At 41.1% G+C, this 25,249-nt stretch overlaps 2 protein-coding genes across 2 annotated transcripts; both read left to right on the top strand.

The window, feature by feature from the left end:
* The first annotated feature begins 2,515 nt into the window (after positions 1 to 2,515).
* LOC134540342 (keratin-associated protein 4-1-like) lies at positions 2,516 to 3,318 on the top strand. The gene is made up of 3 exons (XM_063383014.1): positions 2,516 to 2,553; positions 2,637 to 2,975; positions 3,057 to 3,318. Exons 1-3 carry the CDS (start codon positions 2,516 to 2,518, stop codon positions 3,316 to 3,318), a joined length of 639 nt encoding a protein of 212 aa, XP_063239084.1.
* A 1,845-nt stretch (positions 3,319 to 5,163) lies between these two features.
* On the top strand, positions 5,164 to 6,021 carry LOC134540341 (keratin-associated protein 5-3-like). Its single transcript, XM_063383013.1, has one exon. It carries the CDS (start codon positions 5,164 to 5,166, stop codon positions 6,019 to 6,021), a length of 858 nt encoding a protein of 285 aa, XP_063239083.1.
* The last annotated feature ends 19,228 nt before the right edge of the window (positions 6,022 to 25,249 follow it).

Genomic DNA, 25,249 nt, shown 5'->3' with positions numbered 1-25,249 from the left:
GCGACTGTCTGCCGCGTCCCGCTGCCGGCTCGGCGTGGGGGGGCCGTCCCGAGCGGTCCCGAGCGGTCCCGAGTATACCCGAGCGGTCCCGAGACACGAGTCTAATAAAAATTATCGGGTCGTTACCACAACGCCGAGTGTCAAAATTGACCACAACGCCGACAGCTAGAAAACTGCCGTGTACCACAACGCCGAATTACCACAACGCCGAAAAAATTATTTTGCTGGTGGGGGGGGGGGGGAAGGGCACAGGAGCAAAACGAAAAAAACAACTGAATGAATTTGTGTGCTAACCTTACCTAACGTAACCTTTGTGGCAGTCCTGCAATGACATTTTTCGGCGTTAATGTATTTCGGCGTTGTGGTAATTCGGCGGTTGTGGTACACAACAGTTTTCTAGCTGTCGGCGTTGTGGTCAATTTTGACATTCGGCGTTATGGTATTCGGCGTTATTGTACGTTCGACGTTGTGATATTTCGGCGTTGTGGTGCGTCCCCAAAATTATCAAGTACATGCTCCCTCAGAGCCCACGCACTATAGAGGAATACTAAGGCACAACCCCGATATTTTAGATATTGCATTAAAAAATAAGAGTGTTCGAACGAGATTCGAACTCAGAGTCTTTCACGAAATGTCGTCTGACCACTTTCCAGTACATCTAATATTCGATGACGTGGACACTGACATCAGTCCTCCGAGAAAAATTAAAGACTACAAGAAAGCCGACTGGAGAGGCTTTCAGACGTATTTAGTCTATAATTTGCCTGCAGCCGATGCTGCCAACTTCGAAACGAAAGATAACATCGAAGCAGCAGTCACTGAACTTACAGTTAAAATTCAAACTGCAATTAACTCGTGCATCCCAGAAAAGGTGGTTAGATTTAAGCAAGATGAACTGCCGGTGTATATTAGGGATCTAATTACTCAAAAAAATAGATTAACGCGCGAATATACTCGACGTAGGCAGCACGACATTAAAGCGAGAATTAATGAATTACAGAAAATAATTTCCGATGAAATAACTCTATGGAGGAGCAGCCAATGGGAGACGAAAGTCTCTCAGCTACAGGTGCAAGATGGTAGCACCTGGAGTATGACAAAGCGGTTCCTCCATAAGATAGATAAAATACCTCCGCTACAAACTCGCACTGGGTTCGCTTTTACACCGACAGACAAGGCACAAGCCTTCGCGAATACCCTTGAATTAGCCTTTCAACCTAATATCGAACCCTTTGATCAGCAATTTAATGCCGGAATATACAGAGACCTTACAATTAAACTTAATCAGCCTTTAACTTCAAAACCTTACTTAACTCAATCTCAGGAAGTTAAACAGGCTATCAGGCATATGACACCACGTAAGGCACCGGGAAACAATGGCATTCAGGCAATAGTCCTTAAGAAACTGCCCGACCAAAGTTTGTAATACCTAGCTCAATTAATAAATGGAATACTTAAACTACAGTATTTTCCATTGCAGTGGAAAGAAGCGAATGTGATAGTTTTTCATAAATCCGGAAAAGACAAGACATTGCCCCAAAATTTTAGGCCCATTAGTCTGCTGAGTACATTGTCAAAAGTAGCCGAATGCATAATTCTGCAGCGTACTGCCGGAAGAACAATTTGGTTTTCGCAGCGCGCATTCAACAACGCATCAACTGGTCCGTATGACGAAACAAATAATAACTGCGTTCAATCAGAATAGCTATAATCTCGCAGCGTTTTTGGACATAGAAAAAGCCTTTGATAGAATACTTCATTAAGGCTTAATTTATAAATTTTATAAATTACCTTGTTACCTTGAAACATAAATTCAAAGCAATAACTTAAAAAAGATCATTTATTAACAAAACACATAATCAACCAACCCCCCCTCAAAATATTTACATCATTAGCCACAAAATCGACCACGTAAAAACATGTTCAGGAGCCGCACCTCAACACTGAACCCACCGTGCACATACTCTAGGCTGTCGTAGCGAGTGTTTAGGCCCTCTTCCAACATTCGTGGTCTCTCGCCCAGCCCGGCACACCCACGCACTTGCCTGCCTGTCCCACCCACACTGCAACAGTGGGGTAGGGGATGCATCCGAACTGGGTGTAGGCAGTGGCTTTGAATATATATGCTGTATATAAGTCGCCAGCCCAGGTTAAAATTTATAATACGGTTTTGAGGTAGTTGGTTAATTCACCGCCGCAATCGCCACCATCTCTAGGGCATCGACTTGTGGTGGTCCCTAGCGGACAAGTGTTGAACTCTTCAAACACCCCTTCCCCCTCCCGTTGAACGACCTTGAGCTGCAGTGAATGATGTCTGAGGGGTGCGGGGAATGACAGCGGGCGACAGTTCTGCGCTCTAACGTGTAAATAACAACTAAGACAATACAGGGCGTCACGGCAGCGCACTGCAGCGGTGAAGTTCCCAAGCTGCTCATCATACGCTTCTGAAAAAACGTAGAGTAAATCCTATCCACTCGCGACTTCTATACAGTATATATATTCAAAGGCAGTGGTGATGGTTTCGACGGTGTTGATACCGCTGATGTCGGTGGCGTGCGGCGACCCACGAGCTCCATCGGCGGCGACAGCCACCCCATCCAGGCGTGGTGTAGCTGACGGAGCTGTCCCATCCGCAGGAGGCGTCTGCCGCCCGACGACAATCCGGGTGAGGGGCGGTGGCGGTCCACGTGCTGCAGTCCGACTTGTAGTAGACTGCTGCCGTACAGCAGCAATGGGGATGAGGGGCGGTGGCGGTCCACGTGCTGCAGTCCGACTTGTAGTAGACTGGTGCCGGACAGCAGCAATGGTGATGAGGGGCGGTGGCGGTCCACGTGCTGCAGTCCGACTTGTAGTAGACTGGTGCCGGACAGCAGCAATGGTGATGAGGGGCGGTGGCGGTCCACGTGCTGCAGTCCGACTTGTAGTAGACTGGTGCCGGACAGCAGCAATGGTGATGAGGGGCGTTGGCGGTCCACGTGCTGCAGTCCGACTTGTAGTAGACTGGTGCCGGAAAGCAGCAATGGGGATTAGGGGCGGTGGCGGTCCACGTGCTGCAGTCCGACTTGTAGTAGACTGGTGCCGGACAGCAGCAATGGTGATGAGGGGCGGTGGCGGTCCACGTGCTGCAGTCCGACTTGTAGTAGACTGGTGCCGGACAGCAGCAATGGTGATGAGGGGCGGTGGCGGTCCACGTGCTGCAGTCCGACTTGTAGTAGACTGGTGCCGGACAGCAGCAATGGTGATGAGGGGCGTTGGCGGTCCACGTGCTGCAGTCCGACTTGTAGTAGACTGGTGCCGGACAGCAGCAATGGGGATTAGGGGCGGTGGCGGTCCACGTGCTGCAGTCCGACTTGTAGTAGACTGCTGCCGGACAGCAGCAATGGGGATGAGGGGCGGTGGCGGTCCACGTGCTGCAGTCCGACTTGTAGTAGACTGGTGCCGGACAGCAGCAATGGTGATGAGGGGCGGTGGCGGTCCACGTGCTGCAGTCCGACTTGTAGTAGGCTGGTGCCGGACAGCAGCAATGGTGATGAGGGGCGGTGGCGGTCCACGTGCTGCAGTCCGACTTGTAGTAGACTGGTGCCGGACAGCAGCAATGGTGATGAGGGGCGGTGGCGGTCCACGTGCTGCAGTCCGACTTGTAGTAGACTGGTGCCGGACAGCAGCAATGGTGATGAGGGGCGGTGGCGGTCCACGTGCTGCAGTCCGACTTGTAGTAGACTGCTGCCGGACAGCAGCAATGGGGATGAGGGGCGGTGGCGGTCCACGTGCTGCAGTCCGACTTGTAGTAGACTGCTGCCGGACAGCAGCAATGGGGATGAGGGGCGGTGGCGGTCCACGTGCTGCAGTCCGACTTGTAGTAGACTGCTGCCGGACAGCAGCAATGGGGATGAGGGGCGGTGGCGGTCCACGTGCTGAAGTCCGACTTGTAGCAGACTGGTGCCGGACAGCAGCAATGGTGATGAGGGGCGGTGGCGGTCCACGTGCTGCAGTCCGACTTGTAGTAGACTGCTGCCGGACAGCAGCAATGGGGATGAGGGGCGGTGGCGGTCCACGTGCTGCAGTCCGACTTGTGGTAGACTGGTGCCGGACATCAGCAATGGGAATTAGGGGCGGTGGCGGTCCACGTGCTGCAGTCCGACTTGTGGTAGGCTGGTGCCGGACAGCAGCAATGGGGATGAGGGGCGGTGGCGGTCCACGTGCTGCAGTCCGACTTGTAGTAGACTGGTACCGGACAGCAGCAATGGGGATGAGGGGCGGTGGCGGTCCACGTGCTGCAGTCCGACTTGTAGTAGACTGGTGCCGGACAGCAGCAATGGTGATGAGGGGCGGTGGCGGTCCACGTGCTGCAGTCCGACTTGTAGTAGACTGCTGCCGGACAGCAGCAATGGTGATGAGGGGCGGTGGCGGTCCGCGTGCTACAGTCCGACTTGTAGTGGACTGCTGCCGGACAGCAGCAATGGTGATGAGGGGCGGTGGCGGTCCGAATTCTGCAGTCCGACTTGTAGTAGACTGATGCCGGACAGCAGCAATGGGGATGAGGGGCGGTGGCGGTCCGCGTGCTGCAGTCCGACTTGTAGTAGACTGGTGCCGGACATCAGCAATGGGGATTAGGGGCGGTGGCGGTCCACGTGCTGCAGTCCGACTTGTAGTAGACTGGTGCCGGACATCAGCAATGGGGATTAGGGGCGGTGGCGGTCCACGTGCTGAAGTCCGACTTGTAGTAGACTGGTGCCGGACAGCAGCAATGGTGATGAGGGGCGGTGGCGGTCCACGTGCTGCAGTCCGACTTGTAGTAGACTGGTGCCGGACAGCAGCAATGGTGATGAGGGGCGGTGGCGGTCCACGTGCTGCAGTCCGACTTGTAGTAGACTGGTGCCGGACAGCAGCAATGGTGATGAGGGGCGGTGGCGGTCCGCGTGCTACAGTCCGACTTGTAGTGGACTGCTGTCGGACAGCAGCAATGGTGATGAGGGGCGGTGGCGGTCCGAATTCTGCAGTCCGACTTGTAGTAGACTGATGCCGGACAGCAGCAATGGGGATGAGGGGCGGTGGCGGTCCGCGTGATACAGTCCGACTTGTAGTAGACTGGTGCCGGACAGCAGCAATAGTGATGAGGGGCGGTGGCGGTCCGCGTGCTACAGTCCGACTTGCAGTAGACTGATGCCGGACGGCAGCAATGGTGATGAGGGGCGGTGGCGGTCCGCGTGCTACAGTCCGACTTGTAGTAGACTGATGCCGGACGGCAGCAATGGTAATGAGGGGCGGTGGCGGTCCGCGTGCTACAGTCCGACTTGTAGTAGACTGATGCCGGACGGCAGCAATGGCGATGAGGGGCGGTGGCGGTCCGCGTGCTACAGTCCGACTTGTAGTAGACTGATGCCGGACGGCAGCAATGGCGATGAGGGGCGGTGGCGGTCCACGTGCTGCAGTCCGACTTGTAGTAGACTGATGCCGGACAGCAGCAATGGCGATGAGGGGCGGTGGCGGTCCGCGTGCTACAGTCCGACTTGTAGTAGACTGATGCAGGACAGCAGCAATGGCGATGAGGGGCGGTGGCGGTCCGCGTGCTACAGTCCGACTTGTAGTAGACTGATGCAGGACAGCAACAATGGCGATGAGGGGCGGTGGCGGTCCGCGTGCTGCAGTCCGACTTGTAGTAGACTGGTGCCGGACAGCAGCAATGGTGATGAGGGGCGGTGGCGGTCCGCGTGCTACAGTCCGACTTGTAGTAGACTGATGCCGGACAGCAGCAATGGCGATGAGGGGCGGTGGCGGTCCGCGTGCTGCAGTCCGACTTGTAGTAGACTGATTCCGGAGAGCAGCAATGGCGATGAGGGGCGGTGGCGGTCCGCGTGCTACAGTCCGACTTGTAGTAGACTGATGCCGGACAGCAGCAATGGCGATGAGGGGCGGTGGCGGTCCGCGTGCTACAGTCCGACTTGTAGTAGACTGATGCCGGACAGCAGCAATGTAGATGAGGGGCGGTGGCGGTTTCGCGTGCTACAGTCCGACTTGTAGTAGACTGATGCCGGACAGCAGCAATGGCGATGAGGGGCGGTGGCGGTCCGCGTGCTACAGTCCGACTTGTAGTAGACTGATGCCGGACAGCAGCAATGGCGATGAGGGGCGGTGGCGGTCCGCGTGCTGCAGTCCGACTTGTAGTAGTTTGATGCCGGACAGCAGCAATGGCGATGAGGGGCGGTGGCGGTCCGCGTGCTACAGTCCGACTTGTAGTAGACTGATGCCGGACAGCAGCAATGGCGATGAGGGGCGGTGGCGGTCCGCGTGCTGCAGTCCGACTTGTATTAGACTGATGCCGGACAGCAGCAATGGTGATGAGGGGCGGTGGCGGTCCGCGTTCTGCAGTCCGACTTGTAGTAGTATGATGCCGGACAGCAGCAATGGGGATGAGGGGCGGTGGCGGTCCACTTGCTGCAGTCCGACTTGTAGTAGACTGCTGCCGGACAGCAGCAATGGCGATGAGGGGCGGTGGCGGTCCACGTGCTGCAGTCCGACTTGTAGTAGACTGATGCCGGACAGCAGCAATGGCGATGAGGGGCGGTGGCGGTCCGCGTGCTACAGTCCGACTTGTAGTAGACTGATGCCGGACAGCAGCAATGGGGATGAGTGGTGGTGGTGGTGGTCCGCACGTACCAAACAACCTGCTGCGCCATCCGAGTCGACGAGAGGTCCAGCGGCGAGCGAGCCCGCCCCCCACGGATCCTCCCGCGTCCAGCGACGGCCTTGACCCCGACACCACTCGATTCCCGACCAGTCGAGGAGATAGGTCTCCTCGCATATGGTGCCATAGTCCTCCTCCCCGTCACTATAGTGATTATTTCACCCTCCTCCACACTCGACCAGCCATGCGCGAAGTCGCTTTCACAGAACGACGCAGCGCTTTTTTTTTTAATACTTTCAGTATCCTGCAACAAACTGAAGCGTGATTTTTTTATATTTTTTTTTCTTAACCTAAATTAAAACTAAGTGTAGTTGGGAGGGGTCTGGGTTAGGGAGAGACTCTAAGTGCGTCTCAGGCCGAAGCCTATACGCTCTAAGCATAAAGGGGTTATCCATGCGGGAGAGGGTGCATGCATCGTGTGCTAGGAGGGGATTGGCCAGCCATGGCAGCTATTGGCGCCATGACTAACTCCCCTCACTGACTATTCTAGACTAAAAACTAGATAAGTTGGGCCCAGGTAAAACCTGCATAGACACAGGGAAAACCCTGGGCACTTACATGCGGGATGCGAAAATTCTTGCATTATTGGCAAGCAGGTTGAATACGGGAAACAGATGGATGGTTCAGGATGAAGAGTTGGACAGAGTTGAAAAGAGTCTACCATGCGGGGGGTTGGGGGCTTGCACATTGCTGTGCGCATTGTTTTGGGCGGTACTGGTTGTTTCGGGGGCGACTTGCTTCCAGCCGTCTACGGTATTTATGCTATCCGTTCCCCCCACTCCCCTCCTTGACAGCCGTGTCCAAGCGCGCGCTTCCCCGTGACGTACAACCTCTGACGTACTCACCCCCCCCCCTACACCCCTGCGTTTTTTACACTATATTACAATTCATAAATGTACAATATTATAATTTATAAAATCTCGAGATTTTTATCCAACTGTTTTCATATTTATCAAATCCTAACCACTTTACAAATAAATGATCATCTTTTCACCTTAACACATTCTCTACTAAATTATCGTTTGGGTACTTGCTAGGCTGAATTTCTTCCTCGTAGAATCCGCCCCGTATCGCCCTCGTAAATCTTCCAAGTAGTAACATCTCGGATGGTAATTACGTATTTTAACAACACGAAATATTTCTGTAGACCAATTAGATGTATATCCTTTTTCAATAGTCCGTTTATATTTTGAAATGCGTACAAATTCTCCAACTTGCGCGTTTGGTTTTTTTACAACTATTTTATTTGAATTAGAATAAACAGTTTTCAGGATCGAGTTGTCTATTACATTAACAGGTGCCATGCCAATAGTCCGATGTTTTCTGTTATTATAGTAATTTAATAATGGCGGTAACATATCAATCCACTTATAACTTCCTTTTGCTGTGAGCTCCCTCCACATGGCTTCATTTAGAGTACGATTAAATCGTTCGACCACACCACTTTTTATCTCGGTGAATGTAGAATAATGGTTTATTCTGTGTTTTTTCATTAGAGCCTGGAATTTACTATTGTAAAATTATTTCCCATTATCAGTCTGCAAGTTCTTAGGTGTTGATTTAAAAACACATTCCATGGCTACAGTCACATCATTAGAGTTTTTACTTTTTACAGGTTCTGCCCACGCATGTTTAGAATAAACATTTATAACAGTAAGCAGATACTTGTACCTGCTATTCACTTTAGAATAAGGAATCATTTCAACCAAATCCGTCTGAAATAAGTCTAAAAGCCCTAATGTCAGAACACTTCGTCTAGGAAAAGTACGCCTTGCAGGCTTATGAAGCTCTTTTGCAATAGCTCGTCGACTCTTTTTAAAATAAAGCCGTCTTCCTGCAGTTCTTCAAGTAAGGAAATTATTTCGTTTTGATGCGAAGTATTGCCTGCTTTAGCAGAAGCTAGCAGCAAGCGAAGCCGATCTTCAAGCTCATTAGGATCATTCCAGTATATGTATGACAGTATTTTATTATTAATTAATTTACTAACCAAACCAGATCCTGTCACAGCGCCTACTTCAGGAAACATTTTAGATATGACATCGTATTTTAAATGATTCTCGTCTTTAAACGTATTAGTTTTCGAACAGTTGTTTTTGTAATGAGCACTTGTAGTTTTTAACATTTTCTTATATCGATCTAAATATTCATTAGTATATCGCCAATTATCTTTAAGAAATAACAAATCATATAGTCCAGGTGTCCCAGTCGTAGTAAATCCTCCTACTTGAATATTATCGTTGGGTAAAAAATGTACTTCCAATTTACCCATATACCACTTTTTACTACGTTTAAAAACACCATAAATAGGATCTCCTTTGTGCGGTGTATATGAAGTTAAGTATGATGCAACAAGAGTTTCCTGTTCAACTTCTGATGAACGCAATTTTTTATGCTGTACTAAATATGAAATAGGAACATCTTCGTTTACATGTATGATACGACGCTTTCTACGGTAGGTTTAAACATGCAGTTTTTCTTAAACTTTAGGAGAAAAGTTTTCACTTTTAACAAGTGTAGGAGAAACATTTTCATGTTTTGAATTATCTAGGCGTGAAGTAATTGGTTGACAATATCACAGCCTAAATTTTCCTTCTTTGCAAGTAAATACTTATCACGAATACTTTTGATTACGTAAAATTTTTCCATTTGCCGACAAGTTCCCATCACGCATTTCTATAATATTACTTTTTTCACGCACACGTTTCAAGGCACTATGCCCGAACTTACTTATGGAGTCAGTCATCTCTAGAGATATACTGATCCAACTGCCTTCTGAAACGCCCATTATATAGCGGAAAATCTTTGAATATCGAGATGAAACCGAACCTATCTTTACAACACATGGAACACATTTGTTTAAACTCGTTAAATGTCATATCGCTCGAAATATGGTCTTAGTATGCATGTTTAAGATTTAGATCATCCGTTTTGAATAAAATAATAACATTAGCATTATCCCTTAGAAGATGTTTCGGTATTCTCGAGTAGGTTTGACACAAGTATGAATGCCGGCCCATCGAAAAATATCTTTGAATATTACCCTGTTTCTCACTTGTAACATCATCGAAGATAAACACAGAATTATGTTTAGCTTCTTCATGAGGTATGATTGCACCATTATCGCTAAAGGGATGGTATCCCATACCATCAATACATTTTAGTATGTATTAAAGTCGTACATATTTAGGCTGTTGTAAGGATTTCGAGTAAATGTATATGTTTTCAAAACGCAAACCATTCGGATGCTCGAGCAAGCTCATGAGCACACACGTTTTCCCACACCCAGATGGCCCTGCAATGATACATCTTACAGTATTCGGTAGTAAGCTTCCGTGTCTACATTCTAGAGAACTATATTTTTTGTCAACTTCTGATATTTTCACAGGTAAAGTTAAATCAGGTTTTATAATTTTCATACCACAACCTAAAGTTTTAGTTATTACTTGATCGGTGTTTGAATTATCATTCATCAAGTATGCATTTTTGCTTGAAATATATGGATTTATGTTTGAAATATGTTCATTTGTGTTTGAAATATGTTCATTTGTGTTTGAAATTTGTGGCTTTATGTTTGAAATATGCATATCTGTGTTTGGAATAGACTGAGTTTTGTTTGAAATATGTGGATTTTTTTTAAAATATGCGGATTATTGTTTGAAATATTTTCCTTATCCGTACTAGTCTTACAAGTAATGATGTGCCTTTGCAAGTTACCAACTCTCTTGAATTCTCGCGAGCATTTAAGACACCGAAAAATTCGGTAGGAATAAGTTTCCAACATTCATTTTTTTCATGATGAGAAGCATTCTGTTTTAAACTGAAACTTTTCTGCAGTATTTACACAAGTAATGCATTCTGACTCAAGTGACTTACCGATGTTACTACTTCAACGTTCTGTTTACAAACTACTTAACTATATAAGTAGCTGTATTTATATGTTCCCCTAAGTTAGTACCAATGACTTGTGAGAGTGGTGGTGACTTGGTGGTGGACTGGTAAATGGTTTGATAAACAAATTACCATTTGAATTACATATCCCTGGTTACAACTACTGTGGTCCGGGCACGAAATTAGCAAAGAGAGTTATGCGGGGAGATAAAGGTATAAATAAACTTGACAATTTTTGTAAAACCCAGGACATTGCTTATAATAAAAGTTTTGATTTAAAAGACAGGCACGAAGCAGACAAAATACTTTCACAAGCTGCGGATAATTTGTACAAGGCAGGAGATACTAAACTAGGCGAGAAGCTAGCTTCATTTACCATTTCATGTGATTTGTTTACACATTTACCATGGGTGTAGACAGTATTTGTGGAAGGGGAGGGCAGAAGCCAGTCCCTCCTCCGAAAAACCCTTTTACAAAGATAATGCTTGAAAATACATGTTTAGGTTAGTTGACGATTCCTTAAGTACTTTTTGAAATTCCTGCCATTGTAATTTTTGTGAAATAAAATTTTTGTCTAAATAAATCTGGCAACCCTACTTTCCCCCTTTTTGTTACTACGCTCTTGACACTTATTGTTACAGAAACAGGTTCCTCTTTTGAATAAGCTTCTCTGCACTAACACCTGTGCCTTGTTAACACAAGTGTAAACAAATATACACATAAAACAAACAAAATACAAATCTGTTTAAAGAAAATCAGTATCTATGTGAATATCAACAAATTCAGTATAGTTCATTAAATAAAATTTTCACTGACAAACAACATTTTAAATAAAAGGTAAATTAATTCAAGATGTAGTTTCTGAAAAACGCCATTACTAATTAAACTGTATGTCATGACAAACATCAGTCTGTTTGTACCTTAAGATCTCTTTCCCGAAACGTCGCAACTGTTCTCTTAGGAATTATATACTGTGTTAGTCTGCGCTATCATCTGTTTTTTCGCTCAACTGTTACTTACGGTTTTCGTCTGTGCTGTCATCACTTTTCTTCACATCGCTGGGTTCACCTGTGCATCTCTGTATAGCCGTTGTTTTTTCAATTTTTATCTGTTAAGTTTCATCGTTGATTTATTCTGTTTGCCGTTGTGCACCGTATTTTCTTTGTAAATGGAACATAAATATTCATGAAACCTTTAATTATTTGTCCATTTGTTCATTTACATGAAAATAACTGTGTCACTACAAAATAGTGTTACCATTTATGCTTATTGTTGCCCCAGTACCTCCAATATTTAGTTATTTGCAGTTGTTTGAATAGCTTTCCAGGGATTAGCTGTGCATGTTAAGTACGGTAAAACAAAAGAAATCCAAAAGTAATATAAAAAAGTTAACTTTTCTGTGGCTTTAAAACCAAATAAATAAAATGTTTATACAATAACTTCATGCTTGTAATCACGTGCATATTTTAACTAAACACACTATTTTAATATCTAACATTTATTTCAAAATAACTTTACCATCGACAGTGCAAGCTCTTACATATATTTTTACTAGTCTATATTTCAATATAATTATTTTACAGTGGGGATTGTAAGTTTGTTTACAGGAAAGTAACTAAAAAATTGCTAGACTAGTATACAAATTATATTTCACTGTTATGACATTACATAATTCATGCTGAACGAACAACATAAGAACACAAATTTGTTCGTTACTGAGGTTAGATGTTACTGCACGTGTTAATGACACACGAAACTACAGTAAACTCGTGGAATAACATCATGTCAGTGTTAAGGAGACTGCAAGTATCCGCTCTACCACTCTGGTTCTGGGGTAGAGCGTCTGTATTGTGACTTGTAGGACCTGGGTTCGCGCCCCGGCTCCTCCAAGGCGGATTGCCCAGATAAAATGGTGGCATTTTCTCGGGTAGGAATACAATCCCTTATAACAAGTCAGGCTACCAAAGAAACGGTGGGTGGAACAGAAAAAAACCTTCCAGGTGGCTTCCAAATGGGGAGCCCGTTTCTTTTCTTGGGCTCCCCATGCGGTGGCCATTCCGGGGGTTTCTCCGGGGGAACGGAGTTTTGCAAAAATTTTAGTTTTTAGTAACTGTAAATAAAGCTCAAACAAACATTTAATTTTTTTTTTTGCTTTTGTACATAAAATATTTGAATTAAGTGTGTATCAGTCAGTGAGTTGTTTCTGTGTTTAACCATTTATCATTATATATTTTCTTGAAGGATTATTGACAGTTAAATTTTAGTCACAAACTATTGTTTTTGACAAAAAAATATTTATAGGCACATGTATTTTATTCCAAAAAATATTATTTCTTAAATACCACGTAGTTGTCAATCAGGAAGATCGTCTTTAACAAACACACAGTATTATGTGTGTGTGCGCGCGCGCCCGTGGGCGCCAGTATAATTCCAGATATAAATCAAATATTCTATTTATTTCAACATGAAATACTTTCCAACCCAATCTTATTATTAAAAAATTGTCAATTTTAGGCCTCGTCAAGCAATGCGTGGTATATATGTTTTAATTATCTTACAAATAGACGCTTTGCAGTCAAATTTTCAAATGCAATTTCATGGTATTAGTTGTTTCGCGAAGTAGTAGTTTATCTCAACTACTCTTTAATATTTAATAAATGATATTCCAACTGTAATCAGAATTGATCAAGAAAAGATGATGATGATAAAATATAGGCTATAATTGGGAAATATGTTTGTGAAACTATTCAAAAAGATATTTCAGCTGTCCGGATCTGATTTTCAAGTTAACAAACGTCTCTGTATTACGATAGCATTTATTGTACCTATAAACTTTAGTAAAAAAAAACAACTAAGTTTATTAATCAGAATTATCACATAGTAAGTAATGACATTAAACGTGGTGTCCTCTTTTAAGACCTTCGAGTTATATTGGATGCCAAGCTTTTTTTCCACCAACATTTAGATAATAAATACTATTAGAAACACATGGAGATCTTAAGGTCTTATTAAATTTAAAATTTTCTCTGCATCAAAAGAATTTAATTAGAAAAGAATTGAATGTATGCAGAAAAAGTTCTTAAATTAATATTTAAAAATTTCAGGCATTTAAATTATTTTGAATACCGGTACCTATGCTACATTCCTATATAACCTATTTGCATTTTCTATTTATTAGCGTGCGATCAGTGATGCACTTTTTATTATAAACATTTTATTGCCATTTTTGTTGGTTCAGACATAATGACTCGGTTTGGATTAAGAATTCCAACTTGCAATTACAGAATTAGAGACACTTTTAAAACCATTAGTAACTATAAAATGTGTAAAAAATTATAACTCCTTTTGAATAATCTACAGATATTCATTGGTAAAACTTTTGTAATCTACATATTTATTTTGTATACACCATTTTAGTTTCGGTTTAAGATTTTTGTGAAAACTAATTGGTTAACTGAACTTTATCAATCTTTATATGTCTGTGTGTTGTGTCGTGTTTTTTCGCATTGATGTGTTAATGTGTTTTTGTTGTTATTTTATATCATAATTCGTTTATAGGTGCTGTAAGGCACAAAAACTGAATTTCAATTAGATCTGACTGTTTTAATTTTTTATTTTCTAATATAAAAAATACTTAAATTTTAGCAGAGTTTATTTTTGAAAGACTGCAAGCCTGTGCAAAGCCCATCAACATTCGAAATGTACGAGCCGTGTCTCCCCTAGAGCGCCTGTGCTGCTTGCCCTGTGCCAACAAACTGCACTACACAAAAATATTTCCCTCGCATTTCAGCATCTTAAATACACATTTTGTAGACTTTAAATGATTTATTATAGACTTTAAAAACCTTAAAATCTGAGTTTTTTGTGTTCAGTCACAGATAACATTACATAAGAAAACCCTTGAATATTTGCGTTGGATTTGCACTCATTAAAAATGATCTACAATTACTTCAATTATTCCAGTGTGCAAAAATGTAAATTCTATGAAGCTAGTTACATTACAATTTTACGAGTAGGCCCGTTCCACAATGACACGGAAACGGAGACGGAACACGGAAACGAAGACGGATTTCACGGAACAGAGCTACAATAGCACCCAAACGGAGACGGACCCGTACGGACCTGCTCAGCAGTGCTGAAGTCTTCCGTTTACGTTACTCCGTTAGACCAATAGGAGCACGTTATTTATTCACTGCAGTTGTCAAGCTACAGTTGCGCGTTCATGTTAATTAAGATAAGAGTTTTGACTAATGTTGGTTTCCGTATTTTCGACTACTTTTTTATGCGTGAACAACAAAACAAGGTTTGTTTTGAAATTTGAATTGTGTACGTGGGTTTCATCATGACGAATTTTGATGAAAATTTAATTTTCATGGTTAAAGATATACCTGCTATATATGAGAAGACGGAGAAGGACTACTTTACCACCGCCACAACGAAAAAAAAAAAAAAAAAAAAAATCGACTTACTACATTACCAAGTTAACAACCATACATTTCGATTTAATACTCGTAGTTTTCAGTTACGTCACGCTCGCTCTTTCTTATTGGCCAAGATTTCTTACGGGTCCGTGTATTGTAGAACGAGAAAAATACGTACGGAACGGAACAATACTCCGTTTTCGTCTCCGTTTCCGTCTGTTCCGTTTCCGTGTCATTGTGGAACAGGCCTAACCGTTTTCCTCATTCCGTAGAATGTGTAAGAAATTTTGACAGAATGGAATACTAGGTACCACGTGTATTTTTTTTAATCGTAATAAGAATACAGTGCTACATATATAACATTTTTGGAAACAATTCTTTCTTCTCGCTCGCGATCTGGATATGATTTGTTATTGCAACTATCGCCGTCTGAAGCGCTATCTGTACACTTTATAGTTAACCTGAGAAACAGCTACCTACCGTGTATTCTATACACTACTTCGAGGACAATGCTGCTGTATTCATTCCATGGAGGGTGTAAGAAAATATGGCAGAATTCCGTCTCGTCCTTTTGACTTATGGCAGATTTCCGTTGTGATAATTTTCCGCCTTTTTCGAAGAGGCCAGGCGGAATACTTCCATTATGGTAGTCTTCCGATATTGTAGTCATCTCTCGCCCCAAATATACACACTTTAATTATATACATCTTGAAGCAGATTTGCGACCAGTGCTGCTCTCGGGCGGTATCAGCGCGCACTCTGCGCGTCACGATGCTAGCGCTGCGTGGCAGCGGCGGCGTGCGACACTACCACATTTTTTTTGACACTACCAGCTTTGACGTTGAATCGAGCGGCGTTATGTTCGGACAGCTGACACAATGGACCAAACAGAAACAAACTACTACCTATATACGAATACGACTGTTTACAAATAAACTTTTCTTGCCATTACATACGCGACCCATAGCTATATAACAGCCATCAATGTTTACAAGTTTGTTTGAGAAAACTTTTGTTTGATCAAAAATTGAATAATTATTCTGGAAATTCGTTGAACGTGAATGTATTTAATAGATTTTTCAAACGAATTCAGTAAATAAAAAACTTCATAAATTTACCATCTGTACACCTATTATCTTTGAAAGATTTGTGCAATGGGAGTGCATGACTTGATGTAGGCTTTTGGACATACGCCATTGCTTAGCACATGTATGTCTGCAGAAAAAAACTACAAAAAAACACAAATGACAAAAAACACAAATTAAGCAAAAAATTGCTGTCAGGATTTAATGCCACACAATATTCCACAACAGGAATATGGTCAACAAACAAGGAAAAAACAAAGAAAAATGGACTAACAGAACGAAAAAAAAAAAAAAAAATAGCCCACAAATGATGATAGCACAAAAATTCCGAATCCAAAAAAATTCAACACAACAGTTGAAACGAGACAAAAAACACAGCAAAACGAAAAGACGAAACAAACACAATAGTTTTCCAAAAAAACAAAAAACAAAAAGAGAAACGAAAAAACCCCCACAAATGATGACAGCACAAATGGCGTTAAATCCTGACAACAGCAATTTTTGCTTAATTTGTGTTTTTTGTCATTTGTGTTTTTTTGTAGTTTTCTTCTGCAGACATACATGTGCTAAGCAATGGCGTATGTCCAAAAGCCTACATCAAGTCATCTGTACACCTGTTAAAGCAACATTCGGAAATAAAATTTTCACGTTCATTTCAGTAACATTGCGCCCACGACACGAAGAATATATAGATTTAAAAAAAGTTCTCATTGGGAAGCCTGACGTGTCCGCCATTTTTATTGCGCTGACGTTGCAGATGTGTCTAAAGTGATTGATTAGAAAAAATATTCGCATACATCACGTTCCAACTGGCGCTCTATTGTGATTCCAGCATAACACGCACGCCTGTTACACGTTGCACGTGTTGCTTACAAACACCGCGAAGACACAACAGCAGTATTCGCAGCCATACGGAAGTGAATTACGCTAACCGTCGAACACACCGACTTACAATCTTAGCTCTCGGTACACGGAATTTGTTGGGAGTAATTTCGAGAATTCAAATGAAGCAAGCCCCCCACATCATTCTGTGGGCCCCGTTGCTTTAATAAACCATAAATAAATAAATTACTAAACTATAAGAAATGCATTTTTTTTTTAGATTTCATAACTTGTCACGCTGTAACTGAGCCTTTATTAAAATTAAAATAATTATATATATATATATATACAGGGGCGCAACAACTAAATTTCCAAAAGGGGGGCAATATACCTTTTCATAAAGAATCATCGATCCCCCCTATTGAAGCGGAGGGTCCTCCCCCGGGAAAATTTGTATTTCAAGGTGGAAAATGGTGCTATTTAAGCAGTTTTATTATCTAAAAATTGATTACACAGCACTTTATTTGCCCCCGTTTGCCCCCCCTTCAAGGTTTCAGAAGGGGGGGGGGGGCGGCAAAAAAACCTTGCCCCCCCCCCCCCCTGTTGTTGCACCCCTGTGTGTGTGTATATATATATATATATATATAAATGGTTTTCTTATTCCCTCGGCTTTACAACATGTTGGTCTGGGACCAAGTTCACTAGCACTGAGTGCTGGAATGCCATGTTGCAATAACAAGATCTGTAAAGTGTAAAAAGTGTGATAAAAACCTATTGAATTGAATTGAATTGAATTGAATTGTTCACATACAAAACACTGCTCACATCCGTCCACTACCTGGAATTTATGTCCGGGAACTCTAGCCACAACCGGCTGAACTAAAGATGTGGAAACAGAGCGCATATCGCCGCTAACAATGAAATAACCACAGCCACGTAGAGTCAGACATACATTGGTAGTGTATCCGCAGATACAAGTCTGCGAGACAGCCGAACAGGAAACGAATCGCAGTGAACAACGTAATATTGAAGTTATGTATGTTTACCAAACAGGTGACGAAGGAGTTGGTATGTTTACCAAACACCTGACGAAGGAAAACTCTACCACCATATTGTCAGTTCAAGACGACCCTGAGCCATGGTAGAGTTACATTTAGTAATCCATACCATGCAGGCATGCAGGTGTAAATATAGATATGGGTGGTCCATACGTGTGACACAAACATATCCGTTGAGTTTTTAGAAGTCGTTCATTATTTTTAAATCGATAAAGATGTGCTACTCTTTCTGTATTGTGATACATTTCAAGCAATTCTACGCGTCCGATTGTTAACCATCAGCAAATGGCGGAATATTAAATGATAGTTTGAGCAATCCGGTTTGAAAAATTGATTGGGTTTATATTTAATTTCAATAAAATTAACTGCTATCTAATTAAATTCCAAAAATGTACATACTTCAGGGAAAAAAAAATTAAATAATAAACAGCAACGAACGCTTCGTCCAGGTGTAGTTTGGTTGATGTTGAAATGCATATTTTTTTTTATATTTTTATTAAAAGTTTTTTTTTAACAGACAAATCTGTTTGTGTGTAGCGTGCCAATCAAGTACAGACCAGGGGTTAATTTCAGTGGGAACGCAAGGGAACGGCGTTCCCTTACCTCCCAAGAGTGCCGGAACGCAAGGGAACGCACTTGTAAATAAGGCTTTATTTGTTTTTATTTTACCATTCATTAAAAAAGTAATATTGGTAAGCTTCATTGCTTCAAACAAAATGGTCAGTGAAAGTAGTCAACAAGATGTTAATGGAGCAAAGGGTGAACTTAATTTAAATTCATGTTTTTATTTTCTTACATCATAATCAAGCACTTTAAAAAGTAACCGCCATTAAAATATCAATTTTTTATAAAAATAATTGTAGTATTATGTCTGGATGGCCTAAAAACGCGGGTTTACAGTTATAATTTTCAAAACTTTTTCCCGGGGGAGGGCCCCCGGACCCTCCTCCTTCCTGGGGGGTATTCCAGACCCCCCGGTCTGAGCATCCCGCTTTAGAGTTCCCACACCTAAAACTTTAGAAATTAAGCACTGGTACAGACACACCGCTTGAAGCGACACAGCCACTCAGATCAACACTGGCACGCTCCACAGATTAGGCAAACACACAGATGGTGCATTTGGTGCATAATGTCCGATTCTTGTTTTTGCGTGATGTTGGGGGGGGGGGGGGTGTTGTGAAGCCAAAAGGGGAGGGGAATTTCAGTGTACTACATGTACCAATATGGTGGCCGTTTATTTACAAATGTATCAGCTGTATTTGTACTATAGGTTAAATTGGAGAAAAAATGTCAACTCTATAGATATATATATATACACACACACATATACATATTGACCAGTAATATTTAGATCTAATTTTCTTCCGAACAGCTTAACTACAGTCGTTAATGAAAGCAGGCTAGAACATCTGATACAACTATAAACGAACTTCCGCCATATTGGTATGAGAAAATCATTAAAAAATGTGGGGAATTGGCTTCATGTCTCACGGCTAATACTCCATCTGTATCTCTGGCTTGCTCATGTGCTCATGAGATCATCATCGGCGAACCGCTTCACGAGCCTGGCTGCATTATTTGCATTTCATTCCCAAGTCGTAACTCTTGTTTTAAGGCAATATATGCGGACGTCTCGCGATGTAAAATTCTATTTTTTGACGTGACAACGTCTAATAAATCGATGAACGCCGGCTGCACGCACGAAAAAGTGTCCCGTTACGCACATTGTCCCGTTACGCTGTGTCCCGTTACGCTTATTGTACGCTTGCGCCGCATCTATCTCTCTTCCACTCGATTGGAACAACCATCGATTTGACTTTTACGAGGCACATTAAACTTGAAACACTCCCATTCGTTTCCAACTTTTCCTATCATCGTCCTATCCTTAACAGAATAACACAGATTGGAAGAAGTTAAATAGCAAACATGTATAAAAGTTATAGTTAAAATAATCTCTTCGTTAAAGTAATAAACATATTTGAATTAATGAGTGTAAATAAAAGTAAATTTATCAATTAAATTGTAGATTTCATTTCACTCCTTCTTTGTATCCATACAAAATAGTGATAATTCAATAAAAATGATTCAATTTTATTCATAAAAGTATGCAACCATTTCATCAATGTTTTGTTATGTCGTTGTCACGTAAAACTATCGTCCGTAAAGAGTCTTTACAGACAACCAATTTTTATGCTAATTTTGTCATCTATAAAAAAATCATAACTCCCTTCATAGGAACATCTTATTCGCGAAAAGTTTGCATTAATCTTATAATTTTTAGCTAAAACTTTTGTCTGAAACAATTTTTTATTAGACTAACCATTACTGCAAGGGGTTAAAAAAATAAGTGGTAGAATTAAAAAAAAATACATAACTCCCTTGTATGTATGCTACCAATTCCATTCAAGTAAATGCTTTAAAAAAGGGGTGGAAATAAAAAAAATCATAAAATTCTGTCTTTTCACTATAAAATCCATTACTTTTTATTGTAAAACCTAAAAATATTATCTACCATTTTCGTCCGAAATTATTTTTTATATTACTGCAAGAAGTGGAAAATAACAGGGGTTGAAGATAAAAAAATTCCGAACACCCTTTGTATTCACACTATTAAATCTGTTTGAATTGTTTGTAAAACGTATATATTATCTAAAACTTTCTGCTGAAATATTTTTCCATACGACCAACCATAACTGAAAGGGATGAATAAAAAAAGGGTTGGAAGTTAAAAAAAATTATAACTCCCTTAGTAAGGATACAATTGAACCTGTTTAGATTATTTGTAAATCTTATAATTTTTATCTAAAACTTTTGTCCATTACTGCAAGGGGTGGAAATAACTAAGTTTGAAAGTAAAAAAAAAAAATCATTACTTTTTAAAAATAGATATCCTATCATTTCCGTTATAATTTATTGTATGAATCCTAAACTTCATCTAAACTATGGATGAAACAGTTATGGATGAAACTAATTATTACCTTAAAAACATTGGTTGAAAATGAAATTTTAAAAAAATCAAAACTTTCTTAGTATCAATTTTGTTTGAATTTATTTTAAACTACATTGGTAGAAAGGAAATTTATATACGACCACGTTATAAGTGCAAGCGATGAAAAATAGTGTTTGAAGGTCAAAAAATTAAATAATTACCTTAGTTGGCATATAATATCAAATTTGTGCTAAGCTATTCAATAATGCGTTGTAAACTACTGAATGCTGGATACATTGAGTTAATAATATTCGTAATATTTTCGCTGCATGGAAAATGGGCAAATATTTAATGTCGTTTTGTAATATCGGAGACCATACATTTGTTATGTATATTATGTTCTTAAATTTTTCAGAAGTTTAAAGAAGTTTCCAAAAATATTTCCAGAATAAATATGTACTTCGAATTTTACATACGCCTTGTAAACTTCGTCAAAAGGGATTTTTTTTTTTTTTTTGGTTGTGTAGTTTTAAAAAGACTAGTACAGTTGGCGTAATTTAACACGAATATTAATATAAAACCAAACAATTTCCAGGTTTCGGTAAAACTACAAAAATTGTACATCTGTTATTAAAATAACTACCGTGCTAAATAACACATTTGGATGTAACGATGAAATCATGCATACAACGAGTTAGAAATTAATCAGAGGTCATTGTAAAAGTACGAAATACATTTACTAAAACCTCTTAACCTGTTGTTTTCTTTAAAATTCTTCCTTTATGTTGAGGGGAAAGATATATTTTTTCTGTCAAATAAGTTTTACGGGTTTTTTTTTGGGGGGGGGGGGGGGGGGGAGGCGATATCCACTGCTTACGCCCTTGCTCGTTACTGAATAATTTGTTAGAGTGTACAATGGTTGGAAGGTTCAGACGCATAACTAACACATAAGCGGTAGGTGATAAAAAAAATTAGTTTTGAAGTACACAAATGTATGTTTTTTGGAAGTAGTACGACGCTCTAAAGTACTAATTAACATGTTTTGTAATGTTAACTTAAATTCACTCATTGATGAAGTTTAAATGTCTGACAAATGTGAAAAGTATACGCAAGAATATTATTTTAGCCTATATATCACGGAGTAAAAATACTACCGCTATGTTTACCAAAACATAGCAGTTAAAATTGTACACTTTTGATAGTAATTTTATGTGAGCACTAGAGTAAGAATACACGGACACATGTATGTGTAACATTACACTAGTATCGGCGGAGGCTCTGCTGCCACATACGTTTTTTGTAAAATTACACAGTTTTTTTTTTTACAGCGCACACTTAGCCGAGGAACGGCGCTGTGTTGCAACTCCTGTCACATTGCTGTTATCAACGGACAGGTTTAAAACTTCCTCAACTCAAGGTCAGTAAAAGAGAATGTATCGTCGCATCAGGATAATGTGTTGAGGCGTTCGGGTATTTCCATCTTATGACGTAGTTCATAGACTTGCGATTGTAACCAAAATAGGTTAATCATATTTGGACAGTAGCGGCTAAAATGCAAGGCAGTCGGACAACTCTCCGCGCCAAACAGGAACCCGCGCTCGGCATATTTTTCTTTCTTCAATTTTCTTTGTCCATCCGTTTTCTGTGAAAAAAATTGGTTGTCTGTAAAGTCGGTTTACGGACGATAGTTTAGCGTGACAACGTCATAACAAAACATTGATAAAGTATTGCATACTTTTAAGAATAAAATTGAATCATATTTATTTTAATAATAAAAGAATACATACTTCAAATTATAGATACTAGTAATCAGATTTTTAAAATGCAAGAATAATTAACCTTTGTTGCCGAAATTTTTGTTGTAATAAGCAATGAAAACCACATTAACTTTTCACTTCACTTTATAAACAGTCGACCAAACCGTTCACGTGTAGATGACTTGTAATTAATTTTAAAAAACTGGCGTTTAGCTATAAAGTTTAAATATAATTATGAACAAGTTTTCATATAAATAAACTGTAATCAAATATCTATCATCAATTATATGAATCACCATAATTTTTTAGTCAATTGTAACATAACCTATTATTACTGCACTCGCCGACAGCGTAACGGACACAGCGTAATGGAACAATGAGCGTCACGGGACACAGCGTAACGGAACAATGTGCGTAACGGGAAATTTTTTCGTGCGTGCAGCCGGCGTTCATCGATTTATTAGACGGTGTCACGAAAAGTTGGAATAAATGATATTAGAAACAATTAAATTTTAACTAGCATTTCCTTTGAAGTGCTTGCCAATACATTTTTATGTCATTCGGGTTTTCATGATTGCGTATTAGAACGAGTGTACAGGGCCTCTGTCGAGCCCAGCCTCAGTGGGATGAGTAAAAAATTTACTTATAAAGCCCTTTTCACAATACCGCGACGCGACGCGACGCGACGTGACGTGACGTCATACCAAACCAGCCAATCACAACTACATCGCCCGCGATGCGCGACAGCTCACTTGGCGACGAGGCTGTTTCGTCGCTTCGGCGATGTCGCTAATGACGTCAGAAATAACAGCCAATCAGAAACAAGATTGTGGTAAAGAAGAAGAAGAACTGAAAACAAGAGGTAAGAAACGATGTATTGATGCATCTTAGTAATGGTAGGAAACAACACGTGGATTTTGTTCAATTTAAATGAGTTTTGAAGAGCGTCTGATTGATGAAGTTCAGTAAAAGCCGTGTTTGTACGATGTTTCTAGTAACAAATATTGTAATCAGACGGAGAAAAATAATTCTTGGTTAGAAATATATTATGGGCTTCGCGATTCCTATCCATAATTAAATGCTTCTACCAGTCAGTGTACAAATATAATAACAATATGAATATCACCGCCAAAAACTTTTGTTTATAACAATGTTGTAAAATATCCCCAGCAGAGTGCAGGCTGGTTCAGTTTTTTTTTGCCAGCTGCATGGCGATCGCGTCGCGCTATTATGAAGTGCACTAGTTGGCGACATATAGGTATTTAAGTCGCTGCCTTCGCTACATCGCGTCGCCAGATCGCTTCTCATCGCGGTATTGTGCAAACACTAGTATGGTTGTTTACCACAGGCGATAACACATTTCTTGTTGAATTCCTCAACAATGTGGTAGATATAGGTATGCTCAATTTTAATAATTTCACTGTAAACGTGACGCGTTAAACATTAATAAAACATATAATTATTTTTTTGCGTTGTATGATATCTTCCGAATTATTAGTCGACGGGAACGAATGGCAAATGAAATAACGATGGGTCGACACGAGTACAATCGATGTATTGTTTCGGATGCGCCGCTGTTCCAGGAGAGCGGTCTGTGTGATCAATAACTTGGGTATCGCAGCCACTTCTAGCGCGCGTACGTCTATGATGAAACGTGGATGTATGTGCATACCAGTTTGATAATCAGTGCTTGTTTTTTTTTTTCCTGCCTTTATTATGCGTTCCCGGCCGGTGTGCGAGCCAGTGATGTTAGATAGACAGTGCTTCAGTAATGGTACTGCGCATTCAAAATTATGGTACATTGGTAAAAAAATATGGTACATAAAAATGTCTAAATTCAAAAGTTTGAGTTTTCATTGCTCAATACATGATTGAATTTTACACTAATGATATAAAAAACCTACAAATGTTATATATATATAAATTAGCTCATGCTTTTAAAAACACAAAATTACGAACGTTTGGCACTGAAACACTGGCACAATGATTATTCACTATCAGAATTAAAAGAAAATATGTCTGTGACAGTTGGTGTGTTATCGTATGTAGGATGTTCCTTGGAATCAGATTCGGGATACAGATGTGTTGCTGTCATCCTCTTCAACATCTGGTCAGATGGCTGGAAATTACTGCAGCAAGCACCAGTTTTTTTCTTTCACACACTGTGATGCTAGCACAATTCCATTAACAGTTTCTGTTACAAGTCGATTCCTGGTGTTGGTCTTGATGAGATTTATCTTACTAAATATGCGCTCACAATCAGCATTCGAGTGGGGAAGAGATAATACTGTGAGAGCAAAATTAGGCAATGCTGTATACAAAACATTCTCATCTTCATTCTTGAATTTCAGCAACTTATCCCAGAACTTGTCAGGTTCTTCCTCTTTAGCGATATCATCAGCTAAAGTTTCGAATGGTAGGCGCTAGGCGCCTCCATTCATCATCAATTTGTTGCATTTCGCACATCTCCACAGGCTTTGCTCTCTTTACTTGGTTTGCAAGATCCAGAAGAGATGGAGTTGTTTATGCGTTCCTTCTCCGACAAAGCTTTCTTTGGATGCAATACAGAAATGGAATCATACATGGGATCTGCAAAATCAAATC

Source organism: Bacillus rossius, chromosome 16, assembly GCF_032445375.1.
Source record: "Bacillus rossius redtenbacheri isolate Brsri chromosome 16, Brsri_v3, whole genome shotgun sequence".
Taxonomy (NCBI): domain Eukaryota; kingdom Metazoa; phylum Arthropoda; class Insecta; order Phasmatodea; family Bacillidae; genus Bacillus; species Bacillus rossius.
Note: the sequence above shows the minus strand (reverse complement) of the source record. Positions and strands in the feature narration are given on the sequence as shown.

Coding starts and splice junctions, on each gene's coding strand:
- LOC134540342 (XM_063383014.1), top strand. CDS start 2,516: ATGGTTTCGACGGTGTTGATACCGCTGATGTCGGTGGC. Junction 2,554..2,636: donor ATACCGCTGATGTCGGTGGC/GTGCGGCGACCC, acceptor TCCCATCCGCAG/GAGGCGTCTGCCGCCCGACG. Junction 2,976..3,056: donor GAGGGGCGTTGGCGGTCCAC/GTGCTGCAGTCC, acceptor CACGTGCTGCAG/TCCGACTTGTAGTAGACTGG.
- LOC134540341 (XM_063383013.1), top strand. CDS start 5,164: ATGCCGGACGGCAGCAATGGTGATGAGGGGCGGTGGCGGTCCGCGTGC.